Source organism: Megascapheus bottae, chromosome 25 (assembly GCF_031878675.1).
Source record: "Megascapheus bottae isolate mThoBot1 chromosome 25, mThoBot2.hap1, whole genome shotgun sequence".
NCBI classification, from domain to species: Eukaryota; Metazoa; Chordata; class Mammalia; order Rodentia; family Geomyidae; genus Megascapheus; species Megascapheus bottae.
In genome coordinates, this window is record NC_143533.1 from 22,820,585 (window position 1) to 22,840,178 (window position 19,594).

At 59.3% G+C, this 19,594-nt stretch overlaps 1 protein-coding gene across 1 annotated transcript; it reads right to left on the reverse strand.

Moving 5' to 3' along the window:
* Positions 1–10,014: 10,014 nt before the first annotated feature.
* Dll4 (delta like canonical Notch ligand 4) lies at positions 10,015–19,386 on the reverse strand. The gene is made up of 11 exons (XM_090357793.1): positions 19,318–19,386; positions 18,948–19,217; positions 18,474–18,531; positions 17,463–17,732; positions 16,807–16,867; positions 16,593–16,723; positions 15,029–15,198; positions 14,569–14,788; positions 12,658–13,363; positions 11,015–11,123; positions 10,015–10,494 (listed from the first exon to the last, which is right to left on the reverse strand). Exons 1-11 carry the CDS (start codon positions 19,384–19,386, stop codon positions 10,489–10,491), a joined length of 2,070 nt encoding a protein of 689 aa, XP_090213919.1. The 3' UTR covers positions 10,015–10,488.
* Between the last annotated feature and the right edge of the window lie 208 nt (positions 19,387–19,594).

Genomic DNA, 19,594 nt, shown 5'->3' on the forward strand with positions numbered 1-19,594 from the left:
CCTCAGCACCACTTCCGGCTTTTTGCTATGCATGTGGGGTACCGAGGAATCAAACCCAGGTCTTCATGCATGCTAGGCAAGCACTCTACCACTAGGCCAAACTCCCAGCCCCCACATTTCCAATTTTTGAGTGCTTAATTGGAGCTAAAAATCTCATGGAAACTTTTCTGCCCAGGCAGGCTTCAAACCGTTATCCTCAGGTCTCAGCCTCCTGAATACTTAGGATCACAGGCGTGAGCCACCACCACGCAGCTGAGACTATTTCTTTCAAAAGCAAAATTAAGTTATTTAGTTGCTGGGCACCGGTAGTGACTCAAATGTAGAGAGCTAGACTTGAGCAAAAAGCACAGTGTCCCAAGTTCAAACCCCACAATAGACCCCCCCCAAAAAAAAAAAAACACTGTACCTGCACAGTGGCACAGTGGCTCACACCTGTAATCCTATCTACTCAGGAGGCTGAGGTCTGAGGATCGTGGTTCAAAGCCAGTCCAGGGACTAAAGACTATGAGACTCTTATCTACAATTAATCACTAGAAAATGGGAAGTAGGGCTGTGGCTCAAGGGGTAGTGTGGTAGCTTTCAGCTGAAGAGCTCAGGGACAGCACCTTCAAGCCCCATGACTCACCAAAATAAAAAATCTATTATGAAAACAACATAATAAAAATGCCTAGGGTTGCAGCCGGTAGCCTTGAGCTGAAGAGCTCAAGAACAATGCCCAAGCCCTGTAGGGTGGTAGCCCTGAGCTGAAGAGCTCAGGGACAGTGCCCAGGACCAGAGTTCAAGTCCCGTGACTGCCCCCCCCCAAAAAAAATGCCTATGAATGCATAGTAAGGCAAAAATGCAACATGCGCTATCACACACACTGTGATTAAAACTATTCAGAACAGCAAAGTGCATGGAGACACTGAGGGAAGCATCAAATACTAGTGCAGGATGTTGTTATTAAGGGTGAATCTTATTACCATTTTTCTGTGCCATACTGGGAACTTGAACTCAGGGCTTTTGTACTGTCCCTTAGCTCTTTCTTTGCTCAGTGCTAGTGTTCTACTACTTGCGCCACAACTCCACTCCCTACTTTTTGGTGGCTAATTGGAAATAAGAATCTCATACATTCCTGTCCAGGCTGGCAATAAACTGTAATCCTCTGATCACAGACTCCTGAGTAGTTAGAATTACAGTTATGAGCCGCCAGTGGCCAGCGGAACAGGTTAGTTTGAAAGAGTTGTTAATGCTGTCTGGGAAGTGACGGTATGTCTACCCTCACGTCTAAATCACCAGGACTGGGAATGTGGCTTAGTGCTCGCCTAGCATACATGAAGCCCTGGGTTCTGTTCCTCATTACCACATACACAGAAAAAGCTGGGATATGGCACTCTGGCCTAGAGCAAAAGAAACTTAGGGACAGTGGCCAGGCCCTATGGTCACATGGGAAAAAAAAATCACCTGAGGGACACTTTTCTGGTGTTCAATCTCACCTTCTCCAACTCCAGGTCTCTCTCACGCTTGTTAGTGGTACTGGGGTTTAAACTCAGGACCCTGTGCTTTGCTAGGCAGGTGCCCTACCACTTGGGTCACACCTCCAGCATCATAACTTTTGGAGATGTTCTCAATGACCAGATTTTGCTCCAGGCGGAGCAAAACTTCTCCTGGCCTTCTGCCCCTACATAGCCTCAGATACCACCCTCCTACTTATCAGCTTCTTGCTGAAATAAGTGTGTGTTGAATGCTAACCATATGCAAGCAGCTTGCTTAACACTTTTCTGTCTATTCTAATGATAAACTTCTCCACAGACTAAAGGTAGGTAACCGACTCCCTCACCAAGTCTGCATCTAGGATTCCCTCCTTTACCACGCCCACGTGAGAGGGGGTGCGCAGGCCCAAGCATCACTTTTGCCTGGCAGAGTGACACGTGGTTTACACATGACGCATGTGAGGGGACTTCCTCATTTGGACCTTTGCCAAACCCATCTTGCCTTGTTGTTCCCTGCAGGCAGTCACTTCTCGTTTCCTTACCAACTGTTCCTTCTCACTTCTCATTCCAGACACTGCGATGATGATCCACTCGTGGGGCTGAAAGTGTGATTGTGTGAAAACAAGGGGAGCTCTGTTCTGGAGGTAGGGAACGAACCTCCCTTGATCTGTTTAATGATGACGGTACTTTGCAAAACTAGGTATTCAGGTGGGATGTCAAACCCGTCCAGACCCGGGCTTTAAATTCCATTTGCTCTATCACTCCCACCTTGGCTGTGTTGTATCTGCAATTCTCCTCTGTGAAATGAGAAATAACAGTAGTGGGGTCCACCTTGGAGTATCTGACGAGCATAGAAACGAGGAACTCCTTAACCAGTGCCTGGCACCAGAGACTGCCCAGCAGATGTCGGCTTTCTGTTGTTTTAGATCCAGTGGTATCACTTTCCGTCGTTTCCATGGCAGAGGCATGGCTGGTTCTGACTGCCAGAGCTCGGCAGGCTCAGGTGGTTCAGGAAAGTGACCCTGGAGAGCGGTGGGGACTCACTGGAGGACCTCTCCAGCCATTTCCCTTCCCTGTCACTAGTTCCCGCGTGACACTATGCAAGATGTATTTGATCTTCATGGACTTTCCTGACATGCGACTCGTGAAATTCTTGGAATTTCCAAATACTGAGTGTCTTTGTTTGCTTGCTGAGTGGAAGGATGACTAGAGAGGCCCCTAAACTGCGTCAGTGAGTTCGTGGTTTCAGCCTCAGACCCGGCGGGCAAGAGGAAGAGAGAGTGGCACCTCATGGTGGCCAGCTCCTTCCGGAGGGGCTCCCTCGCGAGGCTCTCCCTGCCTTCCTGCCAGGGCAGGGGGCTGTGGGGTGGGGAGCGGACCAGAGCCCCACCCGTTCCTCTGGACACCCTGGGGGGGCTCAGGGAGAGCATGACACGGGGGGAGGTCACACACCAACACACACACACACACACACACCAACACACACACACATAAACACACACACACACCAACACACACACCAACACACACACACCAACACACACACACATCAACACACACACATCAACACACACACACCAACACACACACCAACACACACACATCAACACACACACATCAACACACACCAACACACACACCAACACACACACCAACACACCAACACACACAACACACACACCAACACACACACACACCAACACACACACACCAACACACACACAACACACACACATCAACACACACCAACACACACACACCAACACACACACACCAACACACACACACCAACACACACCAACACACACACACCAACACACACACCAACACACACACACCAACACACACACATCAACACACACACACCAACACACACACACCAACACACACACCAACACACACCAACACACACACCAACACACACACACCAACACACACACCAACACACACACACCAACACACACACATCAACACACACACACCAACACACACACACCAACACACACACCAACACACACCAACACACACACCAACACACACACACCAACACACACACCAACACACACACACCAACACACACACACCAACACACACACATCAACACACACACCAACACACACACATCAACACACACATCAACACACACACACCAACACACACACACTGCCTCGCTTAGTGCATCCTAAGCCTAGATGGGGTGGGGGTGGGATGTGCAGTGTCGGGGGCTGGGGAGTGGACGGGGGTGCAGTGTCGGGGGCTGGGGAGTGGACGGGGGTGCAGTGTCGGGCCTGGGGAGTGGATGGGGTGGGGTGCAGTGTCGGGGGCTGGGGAGTGGAGGGGGTGCAGTGTCAGGGCTGGGGAGTGGAGGGGGTGCAGTGTCGGGGGTTGGGGAGTGGACAGGGGTGGTGCAGTGTCGGGGGCTGGGGAGTGGAGTGGACGGAGGTGCAGTGTCGGGGGCTGGGGAGTGGACGGGGGTGCAGTGTCGGGGGCTGGGGAGTGGAGGGGGGTGGGGGGTGCAGTGTCAGGGGCTGGGGAGTGGAGGGGGGTGGAGGGTGCAGTGTCGGGGGCTGGCGAGTGGATGGGGGGGTGGGGGGTGCAGTGTCCGGGTGGGGAGTGGATGGGGGTGCAGTGTCGGGGTGGGGAGTAGAGGGGGTGCAGTGTCAGGGGCTGGGGAGTGGAGGGGGTGCAGTATTGGGGGGTGGGGAGGGGAAGGGGGGTGCAGTGTCGGGGGCTGGGGAGTGGAGGGGGTGCAGTGTCGGGGGCTGGGGAGTGGATGGGGGGTGCATTGTTGGGGTGGGGAGTGGACGGGGGGTGCATTGTCGGGGTGGGGAGTGGACGGGGGTGCAGTGTCGGGGTGGGGAGTGGATGGGGGTGCAGTGTCGGGCCTGGGGAGTAGAGGGGGTGCAGTGTCGGGGGCTGGGGAGTGGAGGGGGCGCAGTGTCGGGGGCTGGGGAGTGGATGGGGGTGCAGTGTCGGGCCTGGGGAGTGGAGGGGGCGCAGTGTCGGGGGCTGGGGAGTGGAGGGGGCGCAGTGTCGGGGGCTGGGGAGTGGAGGGGGCGCAGTGTCGGGGTGGGGAGTGGAGGGGGCGCAGTGTCGGGGGCTGGGGAGTGGAGGGGGCGCAGTGTCGGGGGCTGGGGAGTGGAGGGGGCGCAGTGTTGGGCCTGGGGAGTGGAGGGGGCGCAGTGTCGGGGTGGGGAGTGGAGGGGGCGCAGTGTAGGGGGCTGGGGAGTGGAGGGGGTGCAGTGTCGGGGGCTGGGGAGTGGAGGGGGCGCAGTGTCGGGGTGGGGAGTGGAGGGGGCGCAGTGTCGGGGGCTGGGGAGTGGAGGGGGCGCAGTGTCGGGGGCTGGGGAGTGGAGGGGGCGCAGTGTCGGGGGCTGGGGAGTGGATGGGGGGTGCATTGTTGGGGTGGGGAGTGGACGGGGGGTGCATTGTCGGGGTGGGGAGTGGACGGGGGTGCAGTGTCGGGGTGGGGAGTGGATGGGGGTGCAGTGTCGGGCCTGGGGAGTGGAGGGGGCGCAGTGTCGGGGGCTGGGGAGTGGAGGGGGCGCAGTGTCGGGGTGGGGAGTGGAGGGGGCGCAGTGTCGGGGGCTGGGGAGTGGAGGGGGCGCAGTGTCGGGGTGGGGAGTGGAGGGGGCGCAGTGTCGGGGGCTGGGGAGTGGAGGGGGCGCAGTGTCGGGGGCTGGGGAGTGGAGGGGGCGCAGTGTCGGGGGCTGGGGAGTGGAGGGGGCGCAGTGTCGGGGTGGGGAGTGGAGGGGGCGCAGTGTAGGGGGCTGGGGAGTGGAGGGGGTGCAGTGTCGGGGGCTGGGGAGTGGAGGGGGCGCAGTGTCGGGGTGGGGAGTGGAGGGGGCGCAGTGTCGGGGGCTGGGGAGTGGAGGGGGCGCAGTGTCGGGCCTGGGGAGTGGAGGGGGCGCAGTGTCGGGGTGGGGAGTGGAGGGGGCGCAGTGTAGGGGGCTGGGGAGTGGAGGGGGCGCAGTGTCGGGGGCTGGGGAGTGGAGGGGGCGCAGTGTCGGGGGCTGGGGAGTGGAGGGGGCGCAGTGTCGGGGTGGGGAGTGGAGGGGGCGCAGTGTCGGGGGCTGGGGAGTGGAGGGGGCGCAGTGTCGGGCCTGGGGAGTGGAGGGGGCGCAGTGTCGGGGGCTGGGGAGTGGAGGGGGCGCAGTGTCGGGGTGGGGAGTGGAGGGGGCGCAGTGTCGGGGGCTGGGGAGTGGAGGGGGCGCAGTGTCGGGGTGGGGAGTGGAGGGGGCGCAGTGTCGGGGGCTGGGGAGTGGAGGGGGCGCAGTGTCGGGGGCTGGGGAGTGGAGGGGGTGCAGTGTCGGGGTGGGGAGTGGAGGGGGTGCAGTGTCGGGGGCTGGGGAGTGGAGGGGGCGCAGTGTCGGGGTGGGGAGTGGAGGGGGCGCAGTGTCGGGGTGGGGAGTGGAGGGGGCGCAGTGTCGGGGTGGGGAGTGGAGGGGGCGCAGTGTTGGGCCTGGGGAGTGGAGGGGGCGCAGTGTCGGGGTGGGGAGTGGAGGGGGCGCAGTGTCGGGGTGGGGAGTGGAGGGGGCGCAGTGTCGGGGTGGGGAGTGGAGGGGGCGCAGTGTCGGGGGCTGGGGAGTGGAGGGGGCGCAGTGTCGGGGGCTGGGGAGTGGAGGGGGCGCAGTGTCGGGGGCTGGGGAGTGGAGGGGGCGCAGTGTCGGGCCTGGGGAGTGGAGGGGGTGCAGTGTCGGGGGCTGGGGAGTGGAGGGGGCGCAGTGTCGGGGTGGGGAGTGGAGGGGGCGCAGTGTCGGGGGCTGGGGAGTGGAGGGGGCGCAGTGTCGGGCTGGGGAGTGGAGGGGGCGCAGTGTCGGGGTGGGGAGTGGAGGGGGCGCAGTGTCGGGGGCTGGGGAGTGGAGGGGGTGCAGTGTCGGGGGCTGGGGAGTGGAGGGGGCGCAGTGTCGGGCTGGGGAGTGGAGGGGGCGCAGTGTCGGGGTGGGGAGTGGAGGGGGCGCAGTGTCGGGGGCTGGGGAGTGGAGGGGGCGCAGTGTCGGGCTGGGGAGTGGAGGGGGCGCAGTGTCGGGGTGGGGAGTGGAGGGGGCGCAGTGTCGGGGTGGGGAGTGGAGGGGGCGCAGTGTCGGGGGCTGGGGAGTGGAGGGGGTGCAGTGTCGGGGGCTGGGGAGTGGAGGGGGCGCAGTGTCGGGGGCTGGGGAGTGGAGGGGGCGCAGTGTCGGGCTGGGGAGTGGAGGGGGCGCAGTGTCGGGGTGGGGAGTGGAGGGGGCGCAGTGTCGGGGGCTGGGGAGTGGAGGGGGTGCAGTGTCGGGCCTGGGGAGTGGAGGGGGGGTGACGGGGGGGGGGGCACAGCGCCCTCTCGCGGCGCCCTCCTCCCGCCCTCCGCGCCCTCCTCCCGCCCCGTCCCGGAGCCCCGCGGGGCCGTGGATCCTCGGCCCGCGCCCTCGGGGCCCTGGGGGCGGGACGGGGGCGGAGGCTCCGGAGACACTCGCGGCCTTCCGCGGCTTCCCGGCCCTGGAAGGGAGCCGGGGTCGCCTGCGGGAAAACAGGAAGTCGTGTGTGACAAAGGGGGGGTGGGAAGTGGGGGAATGCGGAGAGCCGCGGGGGAGGGGGAGAGGAAGGGGTGCGGGGAGGGGGGACCCCAGGGGGGAACCGCGGGGAGGGGGAGAGGACGGGGTGCGCGGGGGGGGGGGGGGAGAGGACGGGGTGCGCGGGGGGGGGAGAGGACGGGGTGCGCGGGGAGGGGGAGAGGACGGGGTGCGCGGGGGGGGGGAGAGGACGGGGTGCGCGGGGAGGGGGAGAGGACGGGGTGCGCGGGGGGAGCACCGCGGGGGGGCCGCGGGGCGGGGGCGCCGGGAGCAGCAGGTCGCAGGCGGCGTCCCTGGCAGGTGGAGCTGACCCGGCCGGCCGGCGGGCGCACCTGCCCTTCCTCCACTCCAAGGGGTCCATCCAGGCCAGAGGGCCCTGGGGGCCGGAGCTGGGGGTCGGGCAAGCCTGCAGGAGCCCGCGGGGACCCCAGAGCGTCCCCTCCCCAGGAAGGGACCATCACGGTCCCCTGAGTGAATCATTTCCCTGTCCTTGCAGGGGCGCAGCCTGGGGCGGGGGAGGTGGGCAGAGGCCGGGCCCTGTGCATGGAAGGAAGAGGGCAGCTGCTGGGAAGGCTTCCTGGGGCTCCAGCCTGCGTGAGTCCAGCGACCTCCTCCAGCCAGAGGCCTCGACCCCCTGGCCAGGCCACAGGCCAGGCATGAGAGGGAGCCCCAAGGAAAGTTGCACTCTCCTTTTCTCAGCCCTTCCTCCAGGTGGTCACCAGCCAAGAAGTCCTAGAAAAGCAGCTGTCCTCAGAGTTTGAGGTCACTGTGGGGTCACATTGATTCTCCAGGCCGTGACACTGGCTCCAAGCTGGTAAGGAGCCACCAGGCTCTGGATTCTTCTGCGGCATGTACATGCACACTGAACCGTGGCATCCGTTGGCTGTGAGTCTGTGGGCTAGCCTGGTTTCTGCCAAGTCTGGGACATCTATACAGACCCGGGGGCGCTGCCTGACCTGGACCTCACCTGTGGGAAGGGAGTGACCTTCAGGAAATCCCAGAGAGGAGGCCTGTGACCTGTTCACACTTCCAAATGCCTCTCCTCAGCTTCTGCTGAGTTGCTAGGGGTGGAGCCTGGCATGGCCTACAGACTGGAGTGGACCAAACCAAGTCTGTGCCAACACAGTTGAGGGGGGCGCTTTTAATCCCCCCGTCTGGGGTATCAGAGCCCTTGGGCTCTCAAATGCTTTAACCAGCAGGCATTTCCCCTGCAAAGCTTGTCTCTGGTGGGGCTGGCAACCTAGCACGGCCTGCTGGTGTGGACGTGCAGGCCCGCGGGTGTCCTACCTGTCCCCCACATGGGAGCCTCGTCATCTCGTCTCCTGTCCCAGCCCAGCTTCCCCCGCCCCCAGGGCCCGGGAGCTGCTTTCCTGTTTCATTTTGGGCAGGAAGAGTGAGGTCCTGTTATTCTTCCCCCTGCTGCCGGCTCAGGCTGTGGGAACGGTTCCCTGGATCTTTTCCTGTTTGATACCCTGTGTGTGTGTGCAGTGAGGAGAAGGGACGGTGAGCCAGAGGCGTGCAGTGAGTGCGTGGCGTGCAGTGAGTGCATGCTCCCGAGACTCCACAAACAAACCCACAGGCCCAGGGCCTAAAAGTCCTGTGTCATGGAGAGGAGAAGGAAGGTCAGGGCCAGCAGGTTTGCTTTGCTCGGGGTACAAGGAGTCAGCCAGGAGCAGGGCAGCTGGCGGGTCCGTTCTGTACTGTGGACAGGGCGAGGGCTGGGAACATCTGCTCAGCTTTTTGTCAATGGCTCAATTTCTCTTTATTGGCTCTCCATGAATTATGTTCGTATCTGGGTGGAGGGGGGTGGGGGCGTGCGTGTGAGAGACTGGGGCACCCTAGGGACTATCCTTAGAGGAAGCTAGGCCTGGAGAAGACTGGAAACTCCCTCCTTAGTGTCTTAGCCAGAGAAACCCAGAGACTGCTTTGACTCCTCCCTCCCTCTAGCCTCCCCAAACCTCCAGTAGCTCCGCACAGACCAGGGATCCAGACCCTCAAAGGAACTCTGTCCCCAGACCGGTTCTTCACTGAGGTGGAGAAAACAGCAAGGTGACAATCCATCTAAAAACCCTCCTCCAGGGGTAGGAGGAAGGACCCAAGGAAGACTTCGAGGCCCCCATCCTCTGATTAAAAGTCTTTTTGAATAAGAAAAGGAGAAGGGATCACCCTCCCCCTAAGGAATGGTGAGAGACATGGAGCGCAGCCATTAGTCTCAGGCGAGGAAGGCTGCTGGCTCACGCTGGGCTCCCAGGGGCTGGAGTGGGAGAAGGGCCCCCCTTCCCCACACACAGGCAATGCTTTGACCCAAGCCTGTGCACAGGAGCCAGCGGATCTGGAAGGGCTCCCAGCAGCAACAGAAAAGGGTAGAATTCTCTTCCATTACAAAGACAGGACCCAAGAAGTAATAAAATCCTGTACACATCTGTTCCATATTATAAATACACATTATATACAAAATAATGTTATAAAATGTAGAAAGGTCAGTGCTTCTGATTCTTAAATTATCGAAATACTAGATTCCAAAATAAACTACAAATAAAAAATAAAAACTCATATTATTGATTTCTGAAGGTCGGTTTGGAGGGTAGTCTAGGAGCTGGAACAAACACGGGCAGAACCCAGACTCGAGGTCCTAGGAACAGGTGTAAGAAAAAAAAAGGGGGGCCTAGGCAGCAGCAGCACCCCATTTCTCCTTCAGTGGAATTTCCACTGTGACTGCCCTGAGCTTCCCAGCTCTGCCTGGTAACCCCTCCCCACCACCAAGCTGGTACAGACCCTCGACCCATCTGCTCACGGGAGCCCAGAGGCCACAGCGTAGTGGAAGCTGGGTAAGATCTTCCAAACCTTACCACCGAGCTGCGAGCCCGGGCAAGGCCCTCACGCAGCAATTAGAGGCAGAAAGCCGTCCCGTCTCCTCAGGTGAGCTTCACCTGCTGGGCCACGCCTGCCAAAAGCCACACCCAGTGGCCTTCCTGCCCACAGAGCGCAGCCTGGCCCCTCTCTCTGATGTGAGCCCAGCTGTCACTGTGGAGCCTGGGCCAAAGGCACTTTGGGAAATAGAGATGATGCGGTGGAGGCATAGTAAGTCTCAGCCCCACGGACACTGCTGAGGCCGCTCTTCTGGAAAACAGGCCGGGGCTCCTGTCTGGAGCCCAGTGAAGGCCACTGCTGGCAGAGTAGGTCCAAGTGGCACCTTGGACACCAGCTCAAGTGTTCTCCTGGCTCCTCGACACCACTGCCCAGTTTGGCAGAGCCGCCAATCCAGTGCTGGCCACGCACTCCTGCAGGTGTACAGGGCCAGTCCACCTCTCGGCAAGTTCACAGTCTGTCCAGTTCCTGCCATTCCCTCCTCCTCCTGAGAGCAGCATGGTGCGTATTTAAGACGTCCCATCCAGGATGCAATGTAAACAATGCAGAAGGAAGGTCCAGCTGCTGGGCCCAAGCTGGGGTGTTGTGGGTAACCTCGTGCCTTATACCTGGAGCACATGTACACAGTGCAGAAATGGGTTACTCTGGGGTCCGCCACCTGGAGGGCTGCCCTGGGCCTTCCCTGGGGAAGCGGCTGGGCTGGGCTGGACAGGAGTGAAGAGACAGGCCACAGGGGCATTCTCCTTGGTCGTCTACCCCCAACACACAGGTGCCTGAGCTTGCACTTGTGTTACAACGAAAGGGGTCAGGAGGGCAGAAAGCAACCATCCCCACCTGCTGGCACCTGGGGAGTGGCTCTGGGAGCTGGCTAGGCGCCACGGCTGCTCTGCCTGCCTCGTACCCGCACAGCAGGAGAGACGAGGCCTGGCGCATGCCCAGCTCCTGTTTCATGCCCTCTGTGCCAACAAGGCCAGCAGAGGCCTTAAGCCACGGAACATGGTCTGTCGAGGGGGGTTTCTGATCCAACCCCTCAGCACACGTTTGAGGGTGCCCGGGCTCCTCTCCCTTCCCCGCTGGGCAGGAAGCAGGAAGCCATGTGCTGTGAGGGAAGGCCAGCCCGGCACTCACCTCCGTGGCAATGACACATTCGTTCCTCTCTTCTGATATCAAACACACAGACTGGTACATGGAGTCCCGGGGGGGGCAGATCGCTGATATTCGACACGCTGGCTTTTCACTGAGGGAATACAAGGCAGGAAAGGATGAGGAGAGGAGGCAGGGAAAGATGGAGGCGGGGAGCAGGGGACAGGGGCATTAATTTGGAACCCAGGGAGCCAAAGGGCAGGTGCACAGGTGATTCAGGGCAAGACCTGGGCTGCAGGTGCACAACGCAGCCCAGTCTTTTGGAAAGGGCCTCGTGGACCAGGAGGGGTGGCACAGAGCCTCCACTGGACCAGAAAGGTCACAGGCCTAGAAGCAGCCAGCATTGCCTCCATAGAAGCATGGAAGTTACCAGGGGCAGGAATCTTTATTTAGTGTGTGTGTGCACTTGTGTACACTACTTCTGAAGCCTGAACTCAGGACCTGGGTGCTATCTCTTAGTTTTTTTGTTCAACACTGGTGCTCTACCATGTGACCACAGTTCTACTTCTGGCTTTTGTTGGTGGTGGTGGTGGTGGTTAATTTAATATGAGTTTCATTGACTTTCCTGCCTGGGCTGGCTTCAAACCACAATCCTGAGATCCTACCCTCCTGAGTAGCTAGGATTACAGGTGTGTGCTGCCAGTGCCTGGCTAGGAATTATTTATTCATTTATTTATTTATTTAGACGGCACTGGGATTTGAACGCTTGCTTGTACTTCTTCTGTGCTAGTCTAGCACTCAGTGTCATGCTTCTAGCTTTTCTGCTCTGGCCATTTTTGGTTTTGCCAGTTCTGGGCCTGGGCTCAGGGCTTGAGCACTGTATTTGAGCTTTTCTCAAGGCTAGGGCTCTACCACATAAGCCACAGCACCACTTCTGGCTTTTTTCTATGTATGTGGTACCAAGGAATCGAACCAGGGTCTGCATGCATGCTAAGCAAGCACCCTATCACTAGGCCAAACTCCCAGCCCCTGCTTTTTTCCCAGGCTAGCCAGGACCCCCAACCCTATTTTATGTTTTCTGCTACAGCTTGAATGACAGGCTTTGATGTTGTTGTGGAGATAGAATCTGATGAACTTTTTGCCCAACCTCTACCTCCGGAGTAGCACGGTGACAGGTGGAAGCCAAGAACATTGCTGTCTTTTCTTTCCATGACTGTGCTGGGGCTTGAAGTAAGGGCCTCGGCACTGTCCCTGAGCTTTTTTGGTCAAGGCTGGTGCTCTACTACTTGAGCCAGTGTCATTTTCAGCGTATGCTGGTTAACAGGGGCTATGAGTCTCACCGACTTTCCAGGGGTTGGCGTGGGAGTTACAACCCTCACATCCCAGCCTCCTGAGTAGCTAGGACTACAGGCGTGAGCCACTGGCTCCCTGGGGAACCTTGTTATCTTGCCCAGGTTGGTCTGGACTTCAAACTTAGGAGACTGAGCCAGGAGGATCATGAGTTTGATGCTAGCCCGCCAGGTCTCACTGAATAGTGAATATACCAAAACAACAACAACAAACCCGCGTCGTTTGTTTCAAAGCAGTCCAGACGCAGTGCCAGCCTCCCAACCCGGTCTAAGACACTGGGCACGACTGTGCAGGACAGAAGTCCCTGGCCAGGCCGTGGTGGTGCAGGTGCTGCTTACCTGTGTAGCCGCAGTGGCACCTTCTCTCCTAAGCTCTTCTCGCTGTGAGGATACTTCCCAGGCACAGTCCCCCGACCCAGGGGGCCCGGAGCCAGATTATAGTCCAAAGTGTGGTTCTGCTGCTTGCCACAGTTGGACTTATCCAGACCACAGTCCACCTCCAGCTCCTTCTTCTGGTTTGTGTTCTTGAGCTGGGCGGCCGGGATCAGGTTGTCCTTCTGGAAGTCCGACAGGTTGTTCATGGCCTCCCTGCTGCCATCATCGGGTCGCCGAAGCCTCAGCTGCCGCACAGCCACCGCCACCATGCCCAGCAGTACCAGCACCACCACCAGCCCCACGCCCAGGGAGACGGCTACCCAGGGGAAGCTGGGCGGCAAGCCCACGGGGAACTCGCAGCGGCTGCCCACGAAGCCGTAGGGGCAGTTGCAGACGAAGCTATCCAAGGAGAGGCCTACGTAGCAGGTGGCCCCGTTAAAGCAGGGCCCCGAGGCGCAGGCGTCGATGGCAGTCCGCACCTCGCAGCGCCTGCCTGAAAAGCCAGATGGGCAGGTGCAGACGGGCCCATTCTCCAGGTGGTGGCAAGTGCCACCGTTGGCACAAGGGTTGTGGGAACAGTCACCACCCATGTTGAGTTCACAGTGAGGGCCTGTGAATCCAGGACGGCAGCGGCACATGCGGGTTGGACCTCTGTTCAGGCACTGGCCCCCTGTGTGGACACAGACACAATCAGAAATCCCCTGTCCCAGCAGTGACCTCCAGCCCTGCAGTCTCCACGCTGGAGATGACAGGCCCACTGCAAAGAGAATTGAGTGGTCTCGTGACACCCCGAGTTTGTGATGATCCTCCTCTCTACGCTTCAGTAGGCTTGTGGAGGAAAAACTCTGGCACCCGGCAGACCTTTAGACTCACACAGATAAGACTTAAATCTCAGCTGTCTTTTCATTTTATTTTTATTGTGCTGGTCCTGCAGCCTGAACTTCGGACCTGCACACTGTCCCTGAGCTTACCACTTGAGCCACAGCTCCACTGTCAGGTTTTCTGTTTGAAGATAAAGAATCTCACAGACTTTGCTGTCCAGACTGATTTAAAACTGTGATCCTCAGATCTCGCCTCCCAAATAGCTAGGATTATAGGTTTGAACCACGGGCACCTGGCTCAACTTCCTTTCTCTAGCTCAGAATGTGACACCAGTGCTGGTACTCATCCATAAGCCTTGGTTTCTCTCTGTTGTTAAACTGGAATAACAGTGAGCTGCTGTCTACCTGGCAGGATTGGTAGGCAGAGTATGAAAACCAGAGTCCATGATGGGGCATGTAGAAAATGCTCAAAGAAATGTCATTGTCATCAGTTCATTTTGCCTTCAGCCCACACAGAGATAGGACCTGGGCATTATTATTCCCAGAATAATAAGAAATTGTGGCTCCGGGGGGTTGAGTGACAATGGATTCCATCAAACCCCTCCCAATCCTGCCTGCCTCACAACACGTCACTTGAAGACAACTACACCACGTGCTTTGGGTCCCAAAAGGCACTGCACATTCTAGACGACTTGTGCCCACAGCAGCCTCCAGGACCAGGACTCTCACTCCATCACTGGTCTTCCCGAGTGGAGATATGAAGCCCAGGACTTTTGGGAAGGGTCAGAGGCCACCCTAGTTAATCCCCCTTCTGCCATGGAGACAAGAATGGCACACAGGGTGAACACCAACCCTTACTTAACCCCTGGCGTTTCTTCCAGCCCACACTCCTCCACCCCCCCACCACTGCCACCACCACAGCTGATCAAGCAAGCTCTTCACATTCCAGAGCAATTGAGAGCACAGTGGAAGCTGGCCAGTGACAGACAGATCTCTGTCTACTCTTTACGCCCGCCCCCCAGACCCCTGTGGGTCAGCAAAGCAAAGGACTTACCATTGGCACATGGGTTGCTGGTGCACCTGTCCACTTTCTTCTCGCAGTTGGAACCAGTGAAGCTGGGGGGGCATTCGCAGGCATAGCTGGCCCCCTTGTTATGCTCCCGGCAAGAGCCCCCATTGAAACAAGGAGAGTCAGCACAGGTCAAAGTGCTATGTTCACAGTGCAGGCCATAGTAGCCCGGGGGACACAGGCAGTGGTAGCCATCTTGTTGGTCCTGGAGAGAGAGACCATGAAGAGAGAGACCCAAGTCAGGAGCCAGGGGTTTGGCCTCATGGCAGAGTGCTTGCCTAGTCTGGGGGGCAGGGGTGTGAAGCTGGGGGGAGGCGCTGTGCTCCACTCGTCCTCTATGCTTGTTCAGGGCTGTGACACCTATTGGCTCATCGGGCTGGAGATGCCTGGATGCCACTTGGCTAGATGTCTGCCTGCCTGTGCCGGTGTGGGCTCCAGGCCTCACCTTACAACTGCCACCATTGCGACAGGGGTTGCTGTCACACTCGCTGAGTTCCAGCTCACAGTCCACACCAGTGTAGCCAGGGGCACAGGTGCAGGTGTAGCTCCGCTGCCCACTGTTGGAGCACGTGGCCCCGTTCTTGCATGGAGAGTGGTGGGTGCAATAGTTGAGATCTGCAGAGACAGGAAAGGAGCAGCTGAGCAGAGCGAAGGAATAATCCCCCTTGGTGTCCTTAAGGTGCTGGTTCACTCCATGTTCACCCAAAGAGGCTTCAACTCAGTCTTCTCCACCCCAATCCCCTTCCTCTCCTCCCTGTGAAGTCATGAATGTGGAAGTGACTGAACCATGTATGACGGTACAATTAATCAAGCTTGGATAAACGTCCTGCCAGGTAAGCTTCAAACAGAGCCTGGGGACGGGGAAAGGATGGGAGAAGGCCCAGGTCAGGGAGGAAGCCGGAAAAGAGTTCCTGAAGAAAGGCAGCGTGGATCATCCTGGAAAGAAAGGTGACATTTCAAGCGGTGGAGAGAGGAGAGCCATGATAGGTAATGACCAGACATGTTTTTTCTTAAGGAAGAGGTGTTAAAAGGGTATTCTGAAAGATAAGTGTTTGTTTTCTTACTGGAGAAGGACTGGGAAGGGAAACCAGACAGAGCAAATAGAGGGACTATGAGGGTTGTATTTGCATACGATGAGCTTATTGTGTCAGGGAGAACATGAGCAGGTGCCAGAGGAGGGGGTCAGAGAGGAGAAAGATGGAGATGGACACACACACACACACACGGACAGGATTATATGCCTTTACTGGCAGCAAGTCAGGGCCTAAGCACATTGGCAAAGTCCTCCCCACACTCCACACTCCCAGGCCTGGGTAGTATCTCCATAGCAGCAGGTGCACTGGTTGACCCTGAAAATAGGAAGCTGCAGCTGGCTACCAGGATGCAGAGTAAGCTCCCTTCCTCAAGGTCAGGGCAAGGTCAAGACCCCAGTATAGGCTAAAGAGTAATGAACCCCAAGTACCAGGTAGAGACTATGTGGGGCCAGGCCCTGAAGAAAGCAGGAGACTGTGTCCACACCAAAAAGTCAGTTAGATTTGCTCCATCTGGGGTGAGCAGTGGGCACACCCCACCAGACAGCTGTTTAGGGGAAGGCTGCTCAAACAGCCCTGGAAGGTTAGCAAACACTCAGGGGGTTAATAGGTAACTACAAGGCAGAAAGAGGAACTCAGCCTGGCATCCCTTTTTTCTTTGGCCTTGCTAGAATTTATGAGCGCAGCCTTCAGGCTAGCAATCTGTCACCCTCCTGACTTCTTCACCTGGCTCCCTAGCACCTGCCGAAGACGGACCCATGACCTTCTTCAGGCTGCACTCGTTGTGAAGGTTCTTTTCAGCGTCCCAAGGCAGGACTAGGACATAGCTCAATGGAACAGGTTTTGTCTATCTATCCTGGGCCACGCCATGGGTTTGAGTGCCATGAGCCCCCCCCCCAACATCCTTGAAGGATAATGGGAAAACCAAGTTGGTAACCACTAAAGGGGTTGTAGGTCCTCTTTCCTGCCCAGACTCACCTTGGTCACAGAACAGGCCTCCCCAGCCCTCCTTGCAGGTGCACTGCCAGGGTGTGGTACAGGTGCCATGGCGGCAGCCATTGTGCGGGATACATTCGTCACACAGGCGGCCCTGCCAACCTGGACGGCAGCTGGAGGACAAAAAGGAGGCTCACCATGAGGAGGGTGGCCTGGCCAGAGGAGGGTCCATCCCCCCATCCTGTCCCCTACTCACAGGCACTCAGCCGGCTTGCTGCAGTAGCCATTCTGTTCATGACAGCCAGAGAGACAGAGTGCTGGAGAAAGAAAGGAAGGCTGGGTAAGATCAGGGCGTCATGGCCTCTGAGGTTCTGTTCTCCCCTACTGTTCTCCTGGGCTCGCTTGCCACCCCTCGTCTCCCGTAACCTTGGCCATCTGAGAGGGAAAGGATGGGACAGCGGGAGGAGAATCCAGGTGGCACAGAGCGTGCTCGACCCGGGATCTTTGCGGGTTCTGGCATGATGATGGGGAGAAGCACCGAGGGGAGATAGGGGGTGAGAGTCCCCTCAACCGGGCCAAGTCATTCTGAGGCCCACCCTTGTTAATTTGTATTATTTGGTGCCAGTCACTGGGGCTTGAGCTCGGGGCTTCTTGTTCTTGCTTGGCTTTTTTACTTAAGGCTGGAGCTCTACCACTTAAGCCAAACTTCCACCTAGGCTTGTTGGCTGGTGAGCTGGAGATGAGAGTGTCACAGACTTTGAACTGTCTTTGAACTGTGATCCTCACTAGGCCTCCCAAGTAGCTGCCATCAGTGCTTGGCTTGGTGAGGGAGGCGGGCCGGGGCTGGGACTACCCTGCCTCCTAGATTTGCTTGGGGTTCCCCTCCATCCAGGTGGGGGCTGGGCTGCTTACGCTGTTCACAGTACTTCCCGGTCCAACCCGGCAGACAGGACAGGCTGCCGTCTGGCTGGCACTTGTAGTGGCCGAAGTGATCATCTCGGTTCTTGCACAGGCGAGAACAGTTCTCCCCATAGTAGTTGTCACTGCAGATGACCCGGTAAGAGTAGCTCAGCTTGGTGATGGGGAGAGTGCTGGTTTGTTCATCCTTTAGCCAGTTCTGACCCACAGTGAGGGAGCGCTGGATGGAGATCTTGCTGATGAGGGAGTCTGGCGGCAGGGCCTCTGAGGAGAGGAGGGTTGGGTCAGGGAGAGGGGTCTCCTGGAATGCAATGCCAACCACTGCCCAGGGCCTCCTTGGTTGAGGCTATACTGGTCAACCAAACAAATCACACACACACACAGCCCTCCCCCCTACCCCCAGCAAGCACAGGCCAGAGGAACTGCTACTTAGGTGCCCCATAAGGCATGTGCAGGGGGACTGATAGCATTCAGAGAGGACAATGGAAGCTTGTCAAGATATCCTAGAGTTCTTGGAGCCAGATATGGAGGGGAAAGAGGAAAAGAGGTCAAAATGGGGAGAGACAAAGAAAAAGAAAGAAAGCAGCGAAGGGAGAAAGACAGGAAAAGGAGGTAAGAAGAAGCCTAGGCGCAGAGGGTGCTCTGCTGCCTGGTCTGAGGTTCCTTCTGCCCCAGAGGTAGGTAATTTTTTTTTTCCTTTTCAAAGTGAGAATTGTTGTGCTGCTGAAATATCCTCTTCCTCTGTGTCAGAACAACATCCCAAAGCCATTATTCCCTTTCCAAAGGAGCGGAATTCGCGAAAGGTGTAAAATACAGGAAGGGGCCCGTCAGCGGCGCTGGCAGCCTCGCCTTTCTCACCGCTGGGCTGCGCGCGTTCCCACGCCAAAAATAACCCGCAGGAAACGCGATTGTGCTCGAGTCCAGGCGGCGGGCGGAGTGGAGCGTCCCGCGCGGGGCCCGTTAACCCGCTCGGCGCTGCCCCCCGGGGCCGCGCGCCCAGCTCACCTGGCCGCAGGTCGTCCCCGGGCGCGTGCCAGGCTTCGATGATGAGCGAGAAGGTACCCTAGGAAACGGGAGGGGGCGGAGAGACGGTGAGAGGAGGAGCCGGGCGGGCGGGGGGAGAGGGAGGAGGACGCGGGAGCGGGGCGGGGGGTGGCGGTTGGAGGCCGCCAGGTTTAATTAATCTAATTGCAGGATCCAGTTACGGCGCCCGCCCGGGTCCACATAACGGGTCCGCGCTTGCTCTCCACGGCGGGGCGGCGCGCTAGCCGGGAAGGCGAAGAGGAGAAGCCCGGGGTAGCGACGGGGCGGCGGGGAGAGGGGGTGGGGGAGTGTAAGTGAGAGGCAGGGACACCAGGTGACAGGTAAGGAAAATCCCGACCCGAGAGCCGCGGGGACGCGAGGGCCTACGGCGGCCTCGGGGGGCGGGCGGAGAGCGCGGGGATCCCGGGGCACCGCCTCCTCGCGGGGCGCGCTCACCGGCCAGGTGAAATTGAAGGGTAGCTGGAGAGGCTGGCGCCCCCCGCCGCTGCTGTCATCGCGGATGGCGAACGAGTTGGTGCCCAGCACCGGCGTGGAGATGTTGCCGAAGGTGCAGTGCCCGGAGGAGACGATGGTCTGGAAGTGCTTCAGGCAGATGCGAAAGAAAGTCCGGCAGCCGGGCTCGCACGGCCGCCCGCTGGCCAGGACGCCGCGCTCGTTGGCGAACTCCAGCAGCTGCAGCTGGAAGACGCCGGAGCCGGCGGCGCGCTGCGGCGGGGAGAGGGGGGGCGGTCAGCGCGGCCGCGCCGGGGCGCCGGGCCCGGGGCGGGGCGGGCGGGCCACGGGGGCCGCGGGGGGCGCGCGTTACCTGCTGCAGCCAAAGCGCCACCAGCAGCAGAAGCGCCCAGCCCGAGGCGCTGCGGGACGCGGCCGCCATCCCCGTCCCCGCGGGGCGTCGCTCGGTCCCCCGGCCGCTGCCGAGCCTCGCTTCTGCTGGGGAACGCCGCTTTCCCGCGCGTCCGCCCGCCCCGGACACGCTGGCTCCGCTCGGGACGCGCGGCTCCCCGCGTCGCCTCCTCGCCGGATCCGGGCGGCCGCCTGGGGAGGTGATCCAGGTGAGCGTGACGGGGCGGCGGCCTGGCGGC

Coding starts and splice junctions, on each gene's coding strand:
- Dll4 (XM_090357793.1), bottom strand. CDS start 19,386: ATGGCGGCCGCGTCCCGCAGCGCCTCGGGCTGGGCGCTTCTGCTGCTG. Junction 19,218..19,317: donor TGGCGCTTTGGCTGCAGCAG/GTAACGCGCGCC, acceptor TCCCCGCCGCAG/CGCGCCGCCGGCTCCGGCGT. Junction 16,724..16,806: donor AGCAAGCCGGCTGAGTGCCT/GTGAGTAGGGGA, acceptor TTTGTCCTCCAG/CTGCCGTCCAGGTTGGCAGG.